This window comes from Lethenteron reissneri, chromosome 33, assembly GCF_015708825.2.
Source record: "Lethenteron reissneri isolate LAM-NWPU_2019-01 chromosome 33, ASM1570882v1, whole genome shotgun sequence".
Taxonomy (NCBI): domain Eukaryota; kingdom Metazoa; phylum Chordata; class Hyperoartia; order Petromyzontiformes; family Petromyzontidae; genus Lethenteron; species Lethenteron reissneri.
Genome location: NC_083811.1, coordinates 9,468,799 through 9,490,074, shown reverse-complemented (window position 1 = coordinate 9,490,074; position 21,276 = coordinate 9,468,799). Strand labels below are relative to the sequence as shown.

Below are 21,276 nucleotides of genomic sequence, written 5' to 3'. Positions count from 1 at the left end.
CAAGGGATCATGCGAATTGGCCAGCATTACTTTTCATACACTTAAAGATTGCTAATGCTCCCATGTAACTTTTTTATTTTGTAATAAATATATATCATTCAGCCATTTTCTTGGTTCTTTCGGTAAAGTCACGTAGAATGGAAATAATAAAAGAAAATATTATTGTTTTAAAATAATAAAAAAAACATAATAAAATAAAATTGTATTGTTTTATTTTTATTATTTTATTATTTCCATTCTACGTGACTTTACCGAAAGAACCAATAAAAATAAAACATAATAAAATTGTATTGTTTTCTTTTTATTATTTTATTATTTCCATTCTACGTGACTTTACCGAAAGAACCAAGAAGATGAATCCCTGCAGTCACGAAAGCTTTAAATCGAAATTCATTCAGCCATTGTCAGCCCACTTCTGAATGAAGGCCTTCCACACGGCAGTCAATAAGGGCTGCATGACCATACTTGACCACTAACCACTGCAGGTTGGTGAAGAGGGGGGGGGGGGTACTCGCCTCTGATTTTGGCTTTTGCTGGTGGCCAGGTTGTCAGCACAATGCCAAACAGCTGCACCACCCCTTACAATGAGCATTATACAGATAATCACTGCCCTCTTGTGGCTGTGACTCAAGCGTACATCAATTTTCCAATGTTTCACCAGCTGTCTCGGCGATAGGCATGCATCCTGCAATGGAATTATGTATAACCGAGCTCATCAGAATGTACAAGCCAGCCTCACATACGACACTTCTAACCCATCTGACCGTATGATTGCGATGCCAATTCATCGTTGCTTTTCCATCAGCAGTCGCATGCAAGGCTGACGATGACGATGGACGATCATCTTCCTCTGACGGTTTTCTTTGATCGTGGCGATCGCTTCCCGTGGAGTTTTATAGTCATCCACCTTTTTTTTAAAGTCGTCAAATCACACCCCGTGTGGATGACCTCTCCTTCCTGCTCCTTCCACACAGCAGGACGAGGTCACTGACGGTCATTCTTTGTTCTCCATTCTGTTGACGCACCCAAACCAGATACGCCTACATCTCTATCTTCTTCTTCTTTAGTGCTGCCTAACGGCGTGTGCGACTTCACGATGATATTGGTCCCGGTCTAGCACGGCGTGTAGAGTTTGTGCTGTTGTTAATTGTAGCCATGTTTTGATGTTACTGAGCCATGTCGTTTTTGGCCGTCCTGGTCGTTTTTTCCCTTCTATTTTTCCTTCCAGGATTTGCTTTAATAGCTGGTATTTGTGGTCGTTTCGGGCAATGTGGCCTAGGTAGTAACACTTCCTGCTAATGATGGTCTTCAGCAGTTGCCTGTCAGTGCCCATATCTTGCATAACTTGTGTATTGGTGGTTTTGGCTGTCCATGGGATTTTCAGCATCCTTCGATACAGCCACATTTCGAAAGCTTCGAGCCTTTTTGTTGCTGTTGTTGTCAGTGTCCACGTCTCTACTCCGTACAGCAAAATTGACCAGATGTAGCATTTCAGTGTGTGCAGTTTCATCTCTATATTTTGCGTTAAATACTCCTGCTGGTTTAGTTTCTCTGCGCAGTAACTCATTTCTAACCTCTTTTTTTACATATCCCTCATTAAATACCGAATTAACTTTTGTGTAATTAGCCATTGTGGCATATGTTAATACAGTATCTATTTTACAATTTTGTTTTGTATATCTATGGCTACGATTCAATGTTAAGCTTCTTCTTTAAAATCAAATAAGCTGCATTGAGGTTAGCTCACTATCCGATCCCATGCATTTTCTGTTCACTCTAAACGCAGTACTGCTGAATGTTAGCGATCCATATATACCTTTTAACTGAGGTGTAATGATGTTCAACTGTCCAGAACATAAAACACCGACGACTAAACGTGTGTATGTTGAACTTTTTTCGCACCGTACGTAGCCAACCATGCTCATCGGAGGTGTGGGGGAAGGACAACAAACTAAACACAAAATTCAGTTCTAAATAGCTTTTCAAGCTATGTGATTGAAAAGTTTATAGCTACAATGGCTTCCTAATATCGGAAGGAGAGAGCATTCCAGACGTCCGCAGAAGCACAAAAACAGCACTTTGTTCAGTTGAAAGCTTTCCCATAATGACAAAAAGTATTGCACGTTCACAACATACATTAACTACCAGTTTTATTGGAGTGACTTTAACAAAAAAAAAGCCTAATTTTAAACAGGTGTGTGAGCTTGCAGTAAGAACACTTATGAGCGAACAAATGGGAAACCCCATAGGGTTCAATGGCAAAATGGACCCCACTTAAGATTCCTGACGCCACGCAATGTGCAACAAATAAATAACCCCCGACCGCCACTGTGTCGTCACGGCCCAGTGTCGCACCGAGGGCCACCAAGACCCCAGCACCGGGCTACACCTCACCGTCACGGTGTGCCGTGTCCGGTCAGAGTGAGCGTCATTTACATTCACACGAGTCAAAACATACGACCTTGTATACAACAGCGACACGCACGCGTGGCTTATCCTACAACAGTGCAACAATAACAAGAGAGTATGAATAACAATATCAAATGCAACTTTAACTGCGTACGTCAACTTCGCAATGTATTAACATTGCGATTAGCAGATAATAGCAGGTAAAGCGTTGTGAATGCGAACTGTTGAATTTTAAACATCGGGAGAGCATTAGTGTTAACCGAGGTGGGTGAATGAGAATGTAGCAATTGTGATAATCAAATGGTTGGTGCTGAATTACCAAAGCTAACTTCAACACGGAGAGACTGCTGCATCACTTGACCTGTAGCAACACATCAATGTCAGTTTGTGTGACAGAAAAAGACTAAGATTGCAACTGCACATTCAACCTCTGTGCAATTAACCATTCACTCTCAGGGTATTTTGTATGTGCTGTATTTTATGTTATGGTAAATGCACATAAATCAGTGATGGTACTTTGTGATTTTTTTTTAAGAAAAGTTATTTTTTTCTTTTCAGTTATGTAAACCGGTGGGTAACAGTGTATCAAAATGATAAGTTACATCATTTTAAGAAAAAAAGATAAGGTTGTAAAATTGACCTTCCTCACAGCTAAAATCGACGTACATTATAAAGTATTGCATACAGCATTGCAGCATTTTGATAAGTTAATGCGCAGGAAGCAGGGAATGCACATTTTTACTTTTTTAGTTCAGTCCTTGATCCTTATTAACGCACACGGCTCATTAAAAGCCCTGTTAAAATACACACACGTGAAGCCTACACATGCATACTTGTGGGACAACTTGCCAACTGTGTTTAGTATGTACACTCCACCTCGCACTCGCGCGCACACACACACAGTTTATATTTATTAACAACATAAAGTGAACATATAGTTTGTGTAAATATATATACAACGGTGTCATTATATAGTGTATATATGGATACACACGCTTTCTTGCATGGACAACGCCGCCTCTAGGTAACCTTGGCCGTGTTCGTTGTCAACAGAACATGACGATCCTTACACATTTGAGAATCTGACGAACAGTATCTTTACGGCAGATCCTCCCAGTGCAGAATGTTTCCTTTTGAGCTCTTCCAGTTACCACTCACACGTGTTGATCGTGCACGGAGTGAATGCGGAAAGTGTTCAGGTGTTTCCACGAAGGATACATTTGTTCGGCGCGCAGGTGGAGTGGAGGAGTGAGATGTGACCTATGAACTGCGTACGGACATTCCTCCAGGCAAGGCAAATAAATCCACCGAATTCTTAAGTGCTGTCAAGGGTAAGTCAGACTCAGAACCATGTGGTTTGAAGCAATGCTGGGATCGATGGGTCACAGACCCGACAAGAGTTACGTCCTGGAGAAATATCTGATGAGCATAACTGCGTTAAACACAAGTCAATGATGCCAGTGTAAATGATCAACAAATAGGAGTCATCAGAAGCTGGTGTCAGAATTTATGTGCTCATATGATGGCTTGGGGTCTTGAGATGTAATGGTTTCCTTCTGATTCTTAAACAGAGGTGTTGGGTTTCAGTGAATTTTTAAATAATACTTTTTGAAAAGTTCATACAAATTTAGTGAGAGAAAAATCAACAAGAAAATGGCAGTGGGTGAAATATGCATAACTCAGTTTATAAAATCTAAACATGAAACACGTAACAAAAACATTACATACACCCTTTTGAAGTTTCGATGATGATGATGATGAAAGTGACCTGCCTTAAAAACCTAACATCAGCCTGTAGTTGGCTGGAACAAAAAAAAAATCTCCCAAAGAATGTACAAATTCCCACTCTATTAAAAAGTGAGAGAGCGCACTCCACAACACTTAGTCCACCCTGTGCCACCTGGGGCTATCAAAGCTGCAACCGGCGCTGATGACCGCAAAGCAGTCGCGGATGCGGTGTTATGGCTTTTTCAGACAACCAAGTGGGAATGATGCGTTAAGACAGCCAAAAGCTTGGGGAGGGCGCCTTTTTTTCTCGAACGTTCAGCTCCGACGAATTCCGAGCACGAAGCGTACATTGCAGCGATGAGATGTTCACTTCGCAGGATCACGCCGTCGTTGAGCGACGTCTGCAGCAATTCAGGAATTTGGGGTGCCGCATTTAATATGGCAGCAGGCGTCACTGGTGGACGGCAAGAGGCAGGAGGTTCACCTCGGCGAAAAAAACGCCGGTGTGCCGAATGCGGGGGCATGCCCCCATGCCTGTTTCCATTTTGCTGACCCCTGTGACATTGTTCGGAGGAGCAGGCCCATCGTCGCGTGCCGGTATTACCGTGGAAAAGCTTCTTTAGCACGAGTGCCCAGTTGAAAGGAAGCATGGGCCTACTTACAAAACGAGCTGCTCACAGCTCAGTGAAGCTACCCTGCACGATAACAAAAAAGATGACCGCAAAAATCAAGACAGGAGGAAATTTAAGAATTTGTTAAATAAACAAGAGAGGAAGGAGACGGGAAGACGTACTGTAGTGCAGGAGGGCTGGCACTGTTAGGCCGTTGGGCCAGCAGCCTACGAGCTACACTCCCCCTCCTTCTTTCCTCAAGCGCTGCGGCGAGGCCCGCACTCGACATTCAGCCGGCAAAGAACCACCCTCAATGCAGCGGCCGGGAGCGGAGGGGGCCAGCGGCGCTCACGTCCAGTTGAAGGTGTAGCCACGTGACAGCATGATGGCCTCGATGTCACGGTCCTCCTCGCGCTCGCGCAGTCGTTGCTCCTCCAGCAGCGCCACGAGCGAGTCGCGCTGCTCCACCACGTCCAGCATCTCGCTCAGGATCCGCTTCTCCTCCGACAGCTCCGCCTCGCTCTTCTGCGCGTCTGCTCGCGAGTCCGCGCCGGAGTCAGGGAGCGAAAAGCGGAAGCGTCAGGGATGCGGTCGCCCGCGACGCACGCGCATGGCCCTGTTGCCAATCCACCGCGGGAAGAGGGTCCCCGCCCGCGACGTGCGGCCGTAGCGGATTGTTTGACTGAACCTCGCCACCGTCGGTCCACGAGGATTTGTGGAGGCGAGGAGTACAGACGTGGAAGCGGTGTACAGCACAATAATAATAATAGATTTTTATGCACTGCCCTCTGCTGCCCACGACATAGCTCCATAGCAGCCTGAGGCAAGGGTTGGTGGATCTATGCTGATCTTTGAGTGTTAACCAGCCGTATGTGTGGCTTTTCTCTGAGTAATCTGGTTTCCCCACATAAAACAAGACACCCATTTAAAATATAAACCCGCCAAACAATTCAATGCAGGACCCTTCTAAAAACGCCCGATACTCAGTGAATCTGCAAGACATTGTACAAGTTATCAAATTGGGGTCCCGACCCTTTGGACCGCAAGCATCATTCGGGGTCTGCAAATCCACATTCATAAATACAGAAACCGTGCTCAGCAAAGGGCTTCTCTGAAATTTTGATCGCGGCTGTAAAAATGTCTTCAGACAAAAACAATATTCAAAACCATGGAGCCACTGTGGACTGGCCAGGACTACTCAAATTGCTAATTTTTAAGGTAATCTCCAAATAATTTACTTAGACATTTGTAGCCCCAGTCCTGAACTATGAAGGTTCCCATTCGGTTTGTGGAGGGTCTGAAGGATGGAGAAGGGGGGACTTGTGTGTGGAGGGATGTAGTGGGGACCAGTGGTGTCAGTACCGTCGACAGCCATCCGTTCACGCAGGTCCTGCTGCAAGCGACTCTGTCGATCCTCAAGCTCCAGCTCTCTGGCACTGTAATGCAACCATGCGTGCACACAGAATCAGAGAATCAGAACATGTATTTAGACTGGAGGGGTCCGATAAGCTATACAGCTCTTTTTCAGATGTCCAGTAAAACACACAAAACACCACACACACAAACACCACTCCCTTCAACATAGTTTGATCGGAGAACACCAACCTACTGTGACGTGAGAAAGCTGTAGAGGTAGTACCACACTCAATGCCTTTGTCCTCCAAGGATATTTTTACTCTGATACTACATGCCAGTTGATTAATTATATATATATTAGATGGCTCTTCAGAAATTAACTGGTGGATGGAAGCCTGCCCACACCATGTAGGTCTTGGAAGTTCTGTTACCATATTTCACTGTGCTGATCAGTGCTGTTGAGTGCAGGGGGGGGGGGGGGGAGATTACTGGGAAAGGTTTAGATATCAGTCGCCACTTATCTTCTTGTGAGCGACTGGAAATGTATAGCATAGTGTGCCAACTACTGTGCCACCGCTCCACCAGATGAACACATTAACCAGTTACAATAATTAAGATCCAAGCAATGAGCTGACAACTGACAGTGAATTTAACATCCAAGAAAATCAAAGTTATGCCACGGACCAGAAACATGTATGGGTACAGATATATACGTGGCCACTCACAAGATCATGAGCTCGGACTCGTAGCGAACCATGGTGTTCTTCTCCTGCACCAGCTTGAACCACTCCTGCATGAGGCGCGGGTCGTCTTTCTTCCCGAGTCCTGCGACACACGGCAGAGTGCAGCACGCGTTCAGCAGCCGGGCAGCCGTGGCCACAGCGCGCCAAACCGGACCACGCCTCACCGCCGGGAGAGCCACCCTGCCGCCTCCATCCCCTCTCACTGTGCTTGGTCATCACTTTTCTCCTCGCCGCAGTGAAAATGGGAATTAAACATTACCCCCCCCCCACGACCCCCCCACCAATACATCTGAACAAGTGGAATGGTTATTTAAATGTCAAATTTCCAGGGATGGCATTCTCTATTGAAATGTCCTGTACCAATTTGCTTTGGGGTAACGTAACTCAAAGTGGAGCGGAATGTGAGCAAAGTGTAAATGTTCTCAACAGGTATGACTCCAAGTGCTACCATTTGTCAAATGATTAAAACTACTATTATTGGAATCACACCTCTGAGTGTTGGAACAAAACACACATTTCCTCACAGTTCACATTCATCCCAATGTTATGAGTCACTCCCTTTCCTTCCCTTACCCTTAGGGGCCTGATGGTCCAATCCCGTGATCTGTCACCATTCCTGGTGGTGCAGAGACTGGATGGTGCTCATGCTCTATAGCTGCGCAAGGTGAGAGTCAACCCAGCATTAAATCCCTGGCGGTGAAGGAAGTCCGGTTTGAACATCGCATGAAGATTTTAAAACGCACGCTCCTGGCATGCAGGCAAACATGCATGAATGAAATGCACAGCTCATGCAACCTGTACCTTGGATTAAACATCGCATCACTACTCATCCTGGTGGCACATTGAATGCAAATGACATCACAGTGGAACCCACTTGGCAATCACCACAGTCCAGGACACGATGTGGTGTAAAAACAATCAAAGCACACGCAACTTGGATGTGGTGGGCAATGATGCTCATCTGGATCGCAAAGTGTGGTTTTCAGCACCCAAATTGTATCATCTTATTTTATGAATCATTAAACACGACAGTGTTGTTTTCAACATTATTTATCGCTTAAATTTTTCTTTCACAACTTTAAAACTTGGCGGGGGGGGGGGGGGCAGCGAGGGGGAGTGTATTTAGACTGAAATTGTCTGCCGCCAGCTGAGTCGCCCGTGAAAGAAAGCTTCTTAGAGCTCAAATGAGCTTGACTCAGTGGGAAATGTGCTCCTGATTCTGCCGCTTCAATTGTTCGAGCAGAGAAAGAGAGCAGTGCCCCCCACCCCGGATGCAACCACCCCTCCAAGCTGTGTGCGTTCTCGGCAACAGTGGCCATCATGTCGTGTGCAAGCGGGCTCCACTGCGCGAAACGCATGCCGACCGACGTGACAAGCAGTGATGTGTTCTGTACAGGAAATGAATGAGAGTCACATGTTGCAGGTAATTTATAATGCCTGCTGCGGAAGGGTTTTAGAACGATTGTTAAGAAGTGATTGGTAAATGATTGCATTAAATCATCCAGAAACATGGGTTACGCCACCACTTGAAATGATCTGCATTGTTTGCTTGTTCATAAATGCAGGACCTTTTTTGTTACCAAAGTGTGGTGTGTATAAAAAATTAAAAATACTTTAAATAGGTTATTACAACTTGATATTGCTATAGCTTGTGATGCATTTAAGTATTTTTTACTTCAAATTGCTGGTGCGATGTTTGTTATCAAAAGTAAGATAAGTTATTTTATAAAACAAGCAAACACGCAAATAAGACACATTGTTACCCCCCCCCCCCCCCCCCCCCCGGAACATTTCACATGACCTTGTGATGATACAATGAAAAATTACGGATAACGGCAACTGCCCAAATATAGACATTGCTGGAGTGGACAGAGATGTAACAATTACCGTATTCTCCGGGACTATGACGTGACGTCTTCCTATATTTTACAATAAAGGTTTGGGGTGCACCTTTATAATCCAGTCGATGTGTGTGCACATGTGACCAGATTTATTTAACATGAACACCCACTGCAAAGATTGGGGGTGCGTCTTACTTTCTGGAGTGTCGATATAATCCGGGGAATATGGAAATATGAATCGCAATTTGATCATTTATGACTCGGGGAGTAACAGGTCCTCTGTTACAAAACAGCTGTAAGTGAAGGATTTTTTAAAAATGAGAAGACTCTTTAACCCGAGTCTAACCCTTATCTATAGATGTGATGGTTCTAGTGCGATTTACATGGGACTAGAAACCTACGCTCAAACGGGAACAAGAAAGGCTCAAAGGCTCCACAGAAGCAGTCGCGCCGACTGCATTAGCAATGACCACGTGCGCCATTCGCATGAAATGTTTACACAATGCAACGGGAGCTGCTGAGAGCAGAGGTCTTCAGAACCGGCGACTGATGAAGGCTCAACAAGCACATTAACATGGTACAAGCGTATTTAACGTTCGCAATCAGATTCGCATGAAAAAGGGAAATGTGTGGAAGGCACCACTTTGGTACTGCTTAACATTTTGCATTTATATTGCAAAAATGTGGCAGCACAAAGATTTGGATGCAGAGATGTAGCAGAAGCAATTATGGACTGTGTTAATAGCTTTTCATGATCGCATTATTGTAATGATGTTTATAGTAAACAGGAATGACTTCCACGGACTTCCATCCGAGACGAGACTCAGCATAAGGCAATTCTTAAGTGAGATAGACAGAAGCACGTTTTAAATAGCAGACACACACAGTACTCGAGAAAATGATGCAAAAACAAGACAGTCGTATTAAAATACACTCCAACGGAAAATACACATGCTGTTAAATGATGAAAAATATGTTGTTTTTTTAAACGTTCCATGGGCACAAAACACATGGGTGGCAGACAAGTCTTCAGATGGGGGTTTAGAGACAACGCGAGCACATTGCCATCAGCATTCTGGATGGTAATAGTTTAGACGCTCACATGCGGCGGTTAAAATACACGGCAGACCATTGCAGCCAGTCTTGACCCGAAATCAATGGTTAAGCCAAGGCCTTGGGAAGGACGTGAAGGCTGTACCGGTGGATGTGTCGTTAGGAAGCGGCACAGAAAAAACTAAAAGCCCGAAAAAATGTAACAATTGAAACCCCTTCACTCAAGACACCGTTCAATGGAGGCCTCCCCACGTCGTGTCAGCATTGTGGGTTGTTTAACCATACTTCACCATCAGTGCGGGTTTGTGAAGGGGCCCGGACTAGTTCGATACTCACCACTGACACTAGCCATAGGTGGGTTTTGGACTCAGGTTGGCATATTCACAGCGCTATGCACTAGAACTTCAACCATACATCATACATACAACCACTGTGTCCCCACACCCTACCCTGAATTAGTGAGACGCCTGATAAATATTTTACGAGATTTTTTTTTAGGTTCGTTAAGGAAATGTCAAATTATAGGAGTTACGGTAATGCCCTCCAGGAAATCATAACAAATTTGGCTTTGCATCTGGAAGAACCAGTGTTATGTAATTTATGTGTTTTTAAAAAGGATTGTGGTTAATGCTACATGATGTGAATCATCAAGTCACGGGAAGAATTAAGGCATGCTGAGGATATTTTTTTACAAAACACTGCTTTACAGTTAGAGTTGTCTTGTAGGATTTATTCAAGTACCAAATTCTGATCTTTTATTTGTGGTAATAATGTGACTTGAGGCTTACAAGAAGATTTCAAATTGTTAATGGGTAAATATTGATACGGAATGTCGTGTTCTCTCATGCCTACCTATCCCGTCGGCTTAAGATTTGAACCAAGCAGCTCAAAAACAAGCAAAAGACACCTTTCCTCGAACAAAGTCAAACAAGGTGGCAACTGAAAAATGTAAAACCTCTCTCCGCCGCTCTGGGTGCGGGACCTAACCCCAGCCCCCCACCCCCAACCCCTCACCCCGGTAAAAGCACCTTGGGGCTGTAGGCCCACTGCCTGCGCCGTCAGCAAGATACTTTACCTCCTCGTTTCGGAGAACAGCAAGGACAGAAGGAAAGAGCGCGCCGTTGTGGGGGTCCAGCTATTGACTCGACTTGAGGAGCAGAGGACACAGAGAGCAGGAGAGTGGTCGAGGCGTGTGGGGGGGGGGGGGAGTCGGGGAGGAGGTGGTGGGAGCCGTGTGTAAGGAGGTAGTGGGGGGCAAGGGGTGGCACGGGCAAGGGGAGGAGGACAGCGGGGGGGGGGGGGATAGGAGGTCCGGAGGGGTTGGGGGTGGTGGGCAAGGTGGAGGTGTGAGCAGAGGCAAGCCCGTGGTGGCTCAAGAGCAATGACGGCTGAGGGGTGCGGGCAATCAATGCCAACAGGAAGGTACAGGTGACAGCCGCATGAAGAATGTGACCAACGCAAAAATTGATTGGATTTTTTTTTTAACTCGTACAAAAAAACAGGCGAGGAAATAAAGTGAGAAAACAATATACGTAATAAGAAATCAGGTGGAGAAAAATACGACGCGCAAGTTAATTTATGGGTGCAGTGGCAGTGCTTCTGAATCGTAGGGACCTCAAGCTAAAACAGTGGATTCCCAGCGAACGATTCAGCTCTGGTGGAGATGGGCTTAAAAGCATGCGCCGGCATGAAGCCCACAGCCACGAAGCTTAGAGACCCCCACAAGGAATGCTACTGCTGCACGTTTACTGCACACCGGGTGCACGGGGCCCACTTGTGTCCGATGCAACCGCACAGAACTCGAGGCTCGGAGAGTGAGTTTAAGATCAGAACACGGAAAGACTTTCGTCTGGCGTTTTCCTTTCTTTTTGCATCTTAATTTATTTCATATTCCGTTATGCAGTCACGCAGGGAAGGAAATGATAACATATATAAATAGACACGCACTCATACATACTCGTATAAATATACATACACACCACACTATGTAACATACATGTAGTATGTATGCATATGTAGTGACCGGACATTTTGGAGAGACAAAAAAAATTCATAACAAACGTAATGACACAAAACAAAAACAACATTAAGAGAGCAGTTTGGATTCCACCAAATATGTAACCGTTATAAACAAGGAAGTTTACGAAAACGTAATTCATCTCAATCAGAGCGTAACCAAGATTTTTGAAGTTTTCATTGTGATAAGCTTCTGCGACGTCATAACCAATGTACTAACCCATCACACAAACTCCGTCTCATCCCTGCACCGGCTTTTGGCTAATCATCAAACAAAGACGGTCACTGCATCGCGCACTTTCCGATGCACTTCTGCGGCCGTCTGGAACACTTTTCCTTCTAACATTAGGAAGACATTGGAGCTATGTACTTTTAAATCTAGATTGAAAACGAATTTCTTTATAACTGCCTTTTGTGTTTAGCTTGTTGACCTTCCCCTGCACCTCCGATTAGTACGGCTGACTACGTATGGTGTGAAAGAAATTGAACATACATACATACCAGACTGACTAGTGGTCATGAACGAGCTATTACATTGTAACCATACGCCATTTTTGTTCACGTTGATGCGAATCAAAGCGAACCGCTTAACGCTTCAGGGGCTACGCTGTTGGAGAAATCAACGGAGGCACCTCGAATGGGGAAGAGGCACTGTGAACGTCGTGCCACAACTCTACTGGTGACGGCGGCACGAAGCAGATTCCACGCACGACGCAATTGGCTACAGAACCAGGCGCCACGCCACGCGAGGTGAAGGCGGCGATTGCGTATGACACGAGCACCTGAAAACCCGCTCCACGGTCCGCGTTGAAATGTGTTTAGGTGAGCGAGGCTCAAGTTCATAATCGACAACGTGGCCTTATTTTGTATTCGGTGGCGATGAATGTCAAGAAAAATTACCCTTTGTCCATTTTTCTGTGGTTGACATTTTAAATAACAAGCGCATTTAATCAAAATTAAACACTTAGAAGTAATTCACAACTACATGAAGCATATTCAGGGTGTTTTAAAATCAGGGTAATTACAATTAGACTGTATTAATGCTTTTTCATGAATTTTCTTTTAGTAAAATTGTGTGACAGAACACATTCAGGACATTGAAAATTGGTGTCTTCAATTCCAATTATGCATATATCTATTGACAAAACAAGTTGCCGACAAGGAAAAATTACTGACTGGTAATTAAAATGACACAATTCGATGATGATGTTTTACTAACAGTACAGAAATGCAAAGTGTCATCCTTGAGAATATCTGGCCAGCTGTGACAATCCTGAAATGTGAAGCAGTCAGCATTGCAGTTACCGGAAATAATAACGACCCCCACTTTTCAGTACAGAAACAAATTCATAGAAAAGTGGAAGAGGAAAATGGGTGAGAGAAAAAAAAACAATCAACCAGACAGTGGCAGTGATTGCATAAATGCTGATAGGAATTTCCATTTGCTTTACATGCATTGTTTGATTGTTCTTTTTATGCAACTCATGAGAAAGGAAACAAAGTGAGGCAACCCACTTGAAAACAACTGGACTACAACTGCGGTTACGTCCAGTTTAAGGGAATGTGGTGCAAGTTAAACACAGACATAAGCGCAGTCTTTTCCAGATGCTTTTCATGAGATTAAACATGCAAGCCTCTAACCAGACTGATGTGGCAATGAGGTGAATGCTTATAACGCAGAACTCAAAAATGAATCCCTTATACATTAAATGAAATGTTATTAAATGCGCAAGGCCCATTCAGTCGAGGGATTGAAAAACTCAGTCTAGTTCATGCCCCATTATCACCACCTTCAGACAGTGTGAGACTTGCAGCCACCATCAACCCAATAATGGATGTAGTCAAAGACACTTCATTCATACTAGAGGCTATTATTTAACTTACGTGCAATACATTGCCAGAAATATTTGGTTAAAAACATTGATCCCCGATTGCACAAATGTGCAACTAGTGATATTTTGAACATTCCAATAATTAACGTATTGCAATTTGTCGATTTTTCTGATTTAACTGAACGACGCGGAGCAATACGAGTTTTAATTACAGGAGATGCTGCCTGTATTTTGAACGGGCCGCCTTGACTTTGTTGTAACACTTTTAAGCCTCCAGTGGGTGAGGAAGTGGCTTTGTTGCAATATCCATTAGATTGATGATGATTAGATTAAAGTGGGTTCATTAAATGCTACATCTACAAAATCGCCCACAACTAAACTGAAACACAAGGCTCACCAGAAAAGAAAAACAAGCCAAATCACCACTTTGAACAGGACAGAGTGTCTATCACACGGACAGAAAGCAGCCTTCACAGCATACATACCAACCAGCTGTAATCCGTAGATATCTACAGTGTTATTAGTGTCTCCCCAGTAGTCTACAGGAGGGAGCAGAGAGAGAGTTAGTGATGCTGCATTACACAGTGCACTCCCAATGCAATGACCGAGGTCTCGACCAGGCAAACACAAAGCACGAGCAGAGGCCGCAGGAGACATAAAGCTGCAGACATACATGAGTTAGCACTTGGCGGACACAACGCAACGCCGCCATTTGACAACCAGCAAGATCACAGAAGCATAGACAAAAGCTGATGGGGTTTTTACTGAAATGCGATAGGAGCCAGGCATTATTCCGCAGTGTTTTAAAATATTATTTAGTAAATAAGAAAATAGTCTACATCGATTGGCTTGGCGTCAACGTATGAGAAAAAAAACAGAAATCGTAAACAATCAGAAAGTTTGTAATCATGCACTACACTAAAAAAAAGTTTACCGCTTTACCTTTGAGGCAAAGAAAGCTGCATGGTAACAGGCAATGAAATGATCATTGCATTCATTTTTTAAAATATCGGAAATAGTGTTTTTATCAAAAACATCTGGCATCAGGTGAAACAACCGGGAAACGCTCCATGCAATGTGGCAGGAGGCACAGAAGACAGAGCACAGAAAGGCAGGGCCCAAGTCATTGAATTTGGATGCACCATCAAACTGCCAATCAATACGCGATAGCTTTCATTAAGTATTATTACGTAACGTGTACGCATTATGTGCCTGGGGATAGAGAGAGAGAGAGAAAACAATACATTTTGAGATCTGGGGGAAAAAACAAAGCAGTCTGTGCCATCAGACTGCATTGGAAGAAGACCAATTCTTGCCCTCGTCAGCAGAGGGCAGATTGCATTTGCAAATTAACTGGGTGACGTGCACTAAACACGTCAATTGATCTCGGGTAAAATAGATTGCGTGTGGCCTTGAAGGCTGCAGTTGGCTCTGACTATTGTGGTTAAACACCGAGGGAATTAGCTTCAACGGTGGCCAACTTAAACAGGAACGACTGTCGATGTGTAACTCTGATATTACGCGTGATGGGACAACAGCCGTTTTGTTTTTAGCGGACGTCTGCTACGCACGTGGGTGCATTGGCTTTCCAACAGAGAGCAGGCACATAGTTATTGTTACTGAGTATACGAGTATATGCGTATATTTTACAATCTATTTAGTGCAAAAACAGTTTCATTCCGTCAATATTGTACATACAGTAGTTGCACGATTTTAAATTGATTTTAGGATTGATTTGTAAGCATTATCGTCCTACACCGATCAACCCCATTTGGCTCATGCAGAAAGTTAGGCCTGTCTGTTAGTCACTACTGAGAGGACCTGCCAGTTTGAGTGTGGACGGAAGAAAGAAATCACAGTTTCTTGAACAACGAAAAAACATCAACAAAATGCACACGAGAGAGAATTGGCTGACTGACGATGGACGACAATCAGAAGTGCCTTACAAAGCAAAATAAGTGGACACCAACATCAAGTATGAGAGGCAGTGAAACGTTTTGAGACTGGATGATAAAAAATCAAGCAGCTTTACGTGTTTTACACTGTCAAGCACATTTAGTCTATGACACCTGAGCAGGGCATAGAGATGTGTTTTTTAATACAGTAAAAGCCCGAAAAATGCAGGCGGCGGGAGACGCGAGTAACACCGGTATGATAGACTACCCGCTTTATAATGGAAAATGCATCCATGTCTCTGTGTCCCTGTGTCTGTATGTGTCTCCATGTCTGTATGTGTGCCTCCGTGTCTAGTTGTGCGGAGTGGTAGCATAGCAGTTAACGCACTGCACTTTGAATCCGGCGACCCGAGATCAATTCCCGCTCAAGGCCAACACCAGTGACAATTATCTGAACCGGTCCTGGCATTCCCCTAGGTCGACTCAGCCTCAAATGAATACAGTACTTGGTGTGGTGTGTAAACATAACTAAGGAAGGCAAAGGTGGCAGGGTGTGGTGCTGTATAGGCCTTCATAGGTGCTCGCTAACAGCACTTGCCCTAAAAGTCTGCTAAAGGTTATATGGGAGATCTTTGTCTTTTTTTGCGTCTATTTTGCCCAACTACACATGTGCTACCAATGGAGAGGGGAGGGCAGGTGGTGTAGAGTTGGGGTATGGATCAGCCAATTAACGAGTTATATTTGTTTTTTCGGGGGACATGAGTTGACCCACAGTATATATCCGAATCTATGGTGTCATGAGCCGTGCTATATCGGGCTTCTACTGTAATGCGAAATTAGGTTGGTGAGAATTATTGTAAAAAGGAACAAGTTCTCAAAGGATTTCAAATGCCCCGAGTGTCCATTACACTTTATATATTTACACAGTTCAAGGCCATGACTATAACAGTGTCTATTTTACAATTAAAGCAAGTAAACACATTTACTGCACCAAATACTTTACAACACGAAGAAGCATTGAGCACAATCGTGGAGATCACTTGGCTTCAAAAGAATTAACATCAGGCAAACAATTAGGCAGTCATTATGGCATAGTTCAGATCAGTGCATGAGGGCATACAGTGCTACTTGTGTATTCTCTTAGATTCAGTTAAAAGTAGCGTGAGGCTGTTCAACATCACAGCCTCAACAAGAGATGAGCGATACTCTCGGGGGTCAATGTAATTGCTGGAAAACCAATTTAAAGATACAAATTTCAAATGAAGGGGTTTTTACTGGCAGTGAGATACACACACGGGCCAATAAACACAGTCTGCATTCATAATGACTAAAAACATAAAAAACATGAGTTCGTGATTTTCCTTTTATCAGTTAGTGTGAATGATGGTGAAATATCCATCTCCCGTATCAATTTTGTAATGCTCACACTTGCAGCTGTTTCAGAATTATGATTTGATCCTTGCCAGAGAGCCCTGGCTGTGGCAGGATCAATATCCATGATCAAATCGCTTTTCTAAGACACAAACTTTGGTTTCCACGGTTCCGTTTCCAGCAATCTCTGACCATCCCCCCCCCCCCCTAGATGCGTCAACGGGGCATCGGTAAACGCACGACGGCCGGCGGAGCGTCACACGAGCGTGGATAATTCGCCGGCGGGAGCGACGAGGGTGGCGGCGGTGGGCAGCTCCGGCGAGTGCCTACCTGCCTCCCCACGCAGGGCCTTCTCCACGGCCACGCCTCGCTCCTCCAGGGCTCGCTGCTTCTCCTCTACCTCCTCCAGCTGCCGCTGGATGATCTGCAGCAGATACACGACATGGCCAGCTGAATCAGAATCTTTATACTGGAGGAATCGGATGAGTGATAAAGCAAGCACTTTTTCGCAGATGTCCAGTCGGGGGCAGGTCGCGACGTTACAACAACATACAACACAAGAACACGATAGGATTGCAAAGTATAAGAAAGGTAAGCAAATCACTAAAATCACGGAAAAATGTATTTATAGAAGCATAATGCTGTTATTTTAACAACGTTGTACTCACCGCAAAGAACTGTAGCGACACGACCACATTTTAAAACAGATGGCGCCAAACTGCACGACACACCCTTCCGCATGGATTTGTGGGAGCCTAGGTACCGATAAAGTTATTTTATTTTCGTTTTTCTTCCGGTTCCATTGTGGAACGGAATCGTAAGAAAAACTAATGTCGTACATGTACGTCATCGGAATGGGAATGGGTACAAAAAAAATGTGCTCAGACTCTACATAAATCACGAAATGTGCCGTGTTGTGCCGTGCTGTGCCGAGCTGTGCCGTACTGTGCCGTGCGCGGCGGATGTGACGCGGCGAGCACCTGTGCACGGTGCAGCCGTTTGAGTTCCTCCTGCTTGGCCTGCTTGCGCGCCGCACGTTGCACCCTGCGCGTCAGCTTCTCATTCAGCTCCTCCTCCGTGTACGGCTTCTGGGGTCACACACAGCGACTGGTGAAGGCAGGCACGGTGCAGAGGATGGCTCGGCGAGCCATCCACTTCACGTTTGTCATATCCGGGTATAAAACGGGTTGCACTCGGCACACTACTGATTTCCAAACATATTCTTCTCTGGGCAATGAGTTTTATTTACTTGGTGCAAACGTAATTTAATGACATAGGCTTTTGCGATCAATGTAATCCATAATAGATGTTTTTTGGATTAGATCGCGAAATGGTGTGGGGTTACTCTCCAACACATCGGTGTGCTGAACTAGTGACGAATTAGCATGTTTTGTTTACGTGACAAACTTTACTAATTGGTTGTGTCGGGTGGTGGCGGGTTTAACGTCACATTTATTTATTTGCGATCTAACCCAAAAAAAAACTATATTATGGACGTAATTAAATGGATCCTACATTACGTTTATATATAAGATGGATGAGAAGTCCCTATATATCTCTCTATGCCTACGGGTCCAGCAGAACTTTCAAGACATGAGTATTGGGATTTCCCACCCTCGTCTTTTCCAGCGTCGTAGGAAATACAAATACAGTGGACAGAGTGCAGACTCGGCAGTTACCGCATTGCCCTGTGAACTTAGTGACGCGAGTTCAATTACCAAGCGAAAAACGAGCCAGTCCTGGGGATCCTCCCTTGACCAACTTGTACTAACCATTATGGTGAAGTATGGTCAAACAACCGACATGAGTGACATGGTATGGCGTTGCCCCTCACTCAGCAGTGGCTTGACAAAGGGGCTGTAGCCTACTAACTGTTATATTGTCCACAATCAAAAATAACAACTAAACTTGTATGACCGAAAGGAATAAGAAGCATTGCAATGCAATCGTGTGTAACTAGACTTTGCATGTTAGTGTTAACTTTTATTTATTTATTGCGTCTTTTACACTGTGGACGGGAAAGGTGTTTTAAAATTGAATGCAGAGGTCGCCCTCTGCTGGTCTCAGACAAGAAGCCTCCCTTAAGCGAGAGGCATACGGATACAAATGAAGCATTCAAATATTTAAAACGATCCTCAGAAATCAAACGTTGTGTTTCAGAGTTCCCGGTTGATTCATCGCGCTTGCTTATTAATGACATTATCCCTCCCAAAAATCGCACATGTTGTTTTGTAAATACATGGAAAATAGCGGTGCTAATCACAAAATTGAAACCGACATTCAAAGTGACTCGCACATTATTCCGAATAAACCAAAGAGTATGGATCCCTGCAGTCACGAAAACTTCAAATCGAGATTATTCCATCAATTAACTTTGCACACATCTTCCCCCACTCACCGGCACACATTTTAAAACACATCTAAAGCTGAAACACTAAACCTACATTGATTCATAAGCTGAGGACAGCCATCCCAGATACCAGCAGAACAAAAATAAAAAATGTCCTGTCATGAAGCGATAGCCAACTGCACATAATCGGATATAACGTTAATATAGAACATGTCTGTTATTCGTGATATACTCTGTATCAATAGGAATGCCCAAAATCTTATCTAACGTAAAATTTGTACTTTCATGAATAGATCTGGTAAAAATCAATCGATGACAGGACATGAACATTACACTGTGTTAGAGATGTCCTCTACAGCTCTGGGAGGGCTGTCATCATGTGTGGCACCTGCGGAGATCACGCAGTTTAAGAGCAAACCTGCAGAATGCAATCGTGAACACACGCGACAGCACGACATGGAAAGCAGTGACCACAACTGGCATCAGGCCACAGGCAGTGAAGCACAAACTTGGCGGGAGGGCGCGTGCTTTAGTACTACCTTGAGCACAAACGAGCTCTTGAAGGCCAAGGCATGCGGAACATAAGTGAACTTCAAACACAAGGAACGAGAGAGGTCAGTAAATAAACGGAGGCGGTGAACGGGAGGGGAAACCATGGAAGCAATGGATGGACACGCATCTGGTAAAATGAGTGTGTCAGTGCAGATTGCGCCATCCGTAATAACACCAGAATAAGTGAGTTAATAAGTGTTCTTAAGCGATTTCTTTCATGAATAGGTCTGACATAAATCACTTCACTGGCTAGAAGGGACACGAACATTTTATTGTGCAGCAATTCACTCATTATGTGTACTTTTATTGTGAAATGCTCAAACAAGTTTGGTGTGATTTTGAATTCAAATGCATAATCAATTTCCAGAACTAAAATAAAAATATAACAATGCATGTTCAATTATGAAGTATTCTAATGGTTATGTCTGCATTGCTATAACAAAGCCACAAAGAAGGAAGAAAAAAAACGAAATGCAATCGTGTTTGTCGACATTTCTCGTTTCACAGGAGGTGGCCTGGATAACGAAGAGATCCCGTCTCCAACGGTCCTACCTGTAACTGCCCTTCTCTTAGCAGGGGCTGAACGCGGTCAAAAATATCGCGGGTCTGTGCATGCCATGGGTCGTGGGTGAACACAGGGGTGCAATGTTAGATGGGCGATGGATACCGCACAAAGCCAGCATGAGGTGGTGTTGCAGAAGAACCATGATTGTAGGAATAGCAACTCACTAATTAATTGGGTTTTCTATCGATACTCTGAACCCTGTCCTAAGAATGTGCAATTAATAACGAATGGGTGACAGATACAACAGCTGATAACAAAATGCACTACCGCATCATTATTTGAGATTGGAGTGGGAAAGTAGACTATCCAATTGCTTTGTAAAATTATTATTAATCAACACCATTACAACATAGATGTGTTTCTACCCAAATGCCTACGGTTTGTCCAGAAGATGGTCCTCTTTGTTTCAAGTGAAAACTTGTAGCAAGTAATTTTTTAGCTTTTTGCTTTTATTATTGTCTATTTATTTAAATTGTAATGCTATTCTTTTCTATCTACGTGACTTTACCGAAAGAACCAAGAATATGTCATTATTGCTTCAAAGAACACTGCCACAAAAGGCCCTTTCATTGCAAAACCTGCCATCTTATTTTTAATGCTGACAATGAAGACAACAGCATTAACGTCTGTTATATTGGACAGTGCACATTTTGATTAGGTGTCAGATTGTTTCAGAGTGTTGCCCCATGGCATGCGTGGATTTTCTCCTGGTTCCTCCCACGTATAAACACTCACTAGTCGTCTGATACCTCCCTCATCTATATACACCGCAGTGTTCGCGGATAGTCCACTATTGTAAGACTAACTTTGCATGAATGATGATGCTACCGTATATAAAAACTATATAATTCCTCTTGATATGGAAATTATTTTGTCAAGGCGCCCTTCCCCCCTTCCAACCCAGCTTAAATATACGCTCCAAGCCTGGTGGTGTTTCATTCAGACGCTGTCTCC

General features: G+C 44.0%; 1 protein-coding gene across 18 annotated transcripts in view; it reads right to left on the bottom strand.

Annotated features, from left to right (window-relative positions):
• Positions 1-2,133: 2,133 nt before the first annotated feature.
• Positions 2,134-21,276, bottom strand: part of MICAL3 (microtubule associated monooxygenase, calponin and LIM domain containing 3) — a 136,016-nt gene continuing 116,873 nt past the window's right edge. For 12 of the 18 annotated variants that reach the window (XM_061564540.1, XM_061564541.1, XM_061564539.1 and 9 more), the window contains 9 exons: positions 20,310-20,363; positions 19,745-19,795; positions 17,836-17,943; positions 17,186-17,279; positions 14,075-14,128; positions 10,817-10,888; positions 6,830-6,929; positions 6,111-6,184; positions 2,134-5,281 (listed from right to left, as the gene is read on the bottom strand). In XM_061564540.1, the coding sequence (XP_061420524.1) occupies positions 5,097-5,281; positions 6,111-6,184; positions 6,830-6,929; positions 10,817-10,888; positions 14,075-14,128; positions 17,186-17,279; positions 17,836-17,943; positions 19,745-19,795; positions 20,310-20,363 (792 nt within the window). In that variant the 3' untranslated portion in view covers positions 2,134-5,096. The remainder of the gene's footprint in view (positions 5,282-6,110; positions 6,185-6,829; positions 6,930-10,816; positions 10,889-14,074; positions 14,129-17,185; positions 17,280-17,835; positions 17,944-19,744; positions 19,796-20,309; positions 20,364-21,276) is intronic. The other 6 variants (XM_061564547.1, XM_061564544.1, XM_061564543.1 and 3 more) reach the window with 6 other exon arrangements.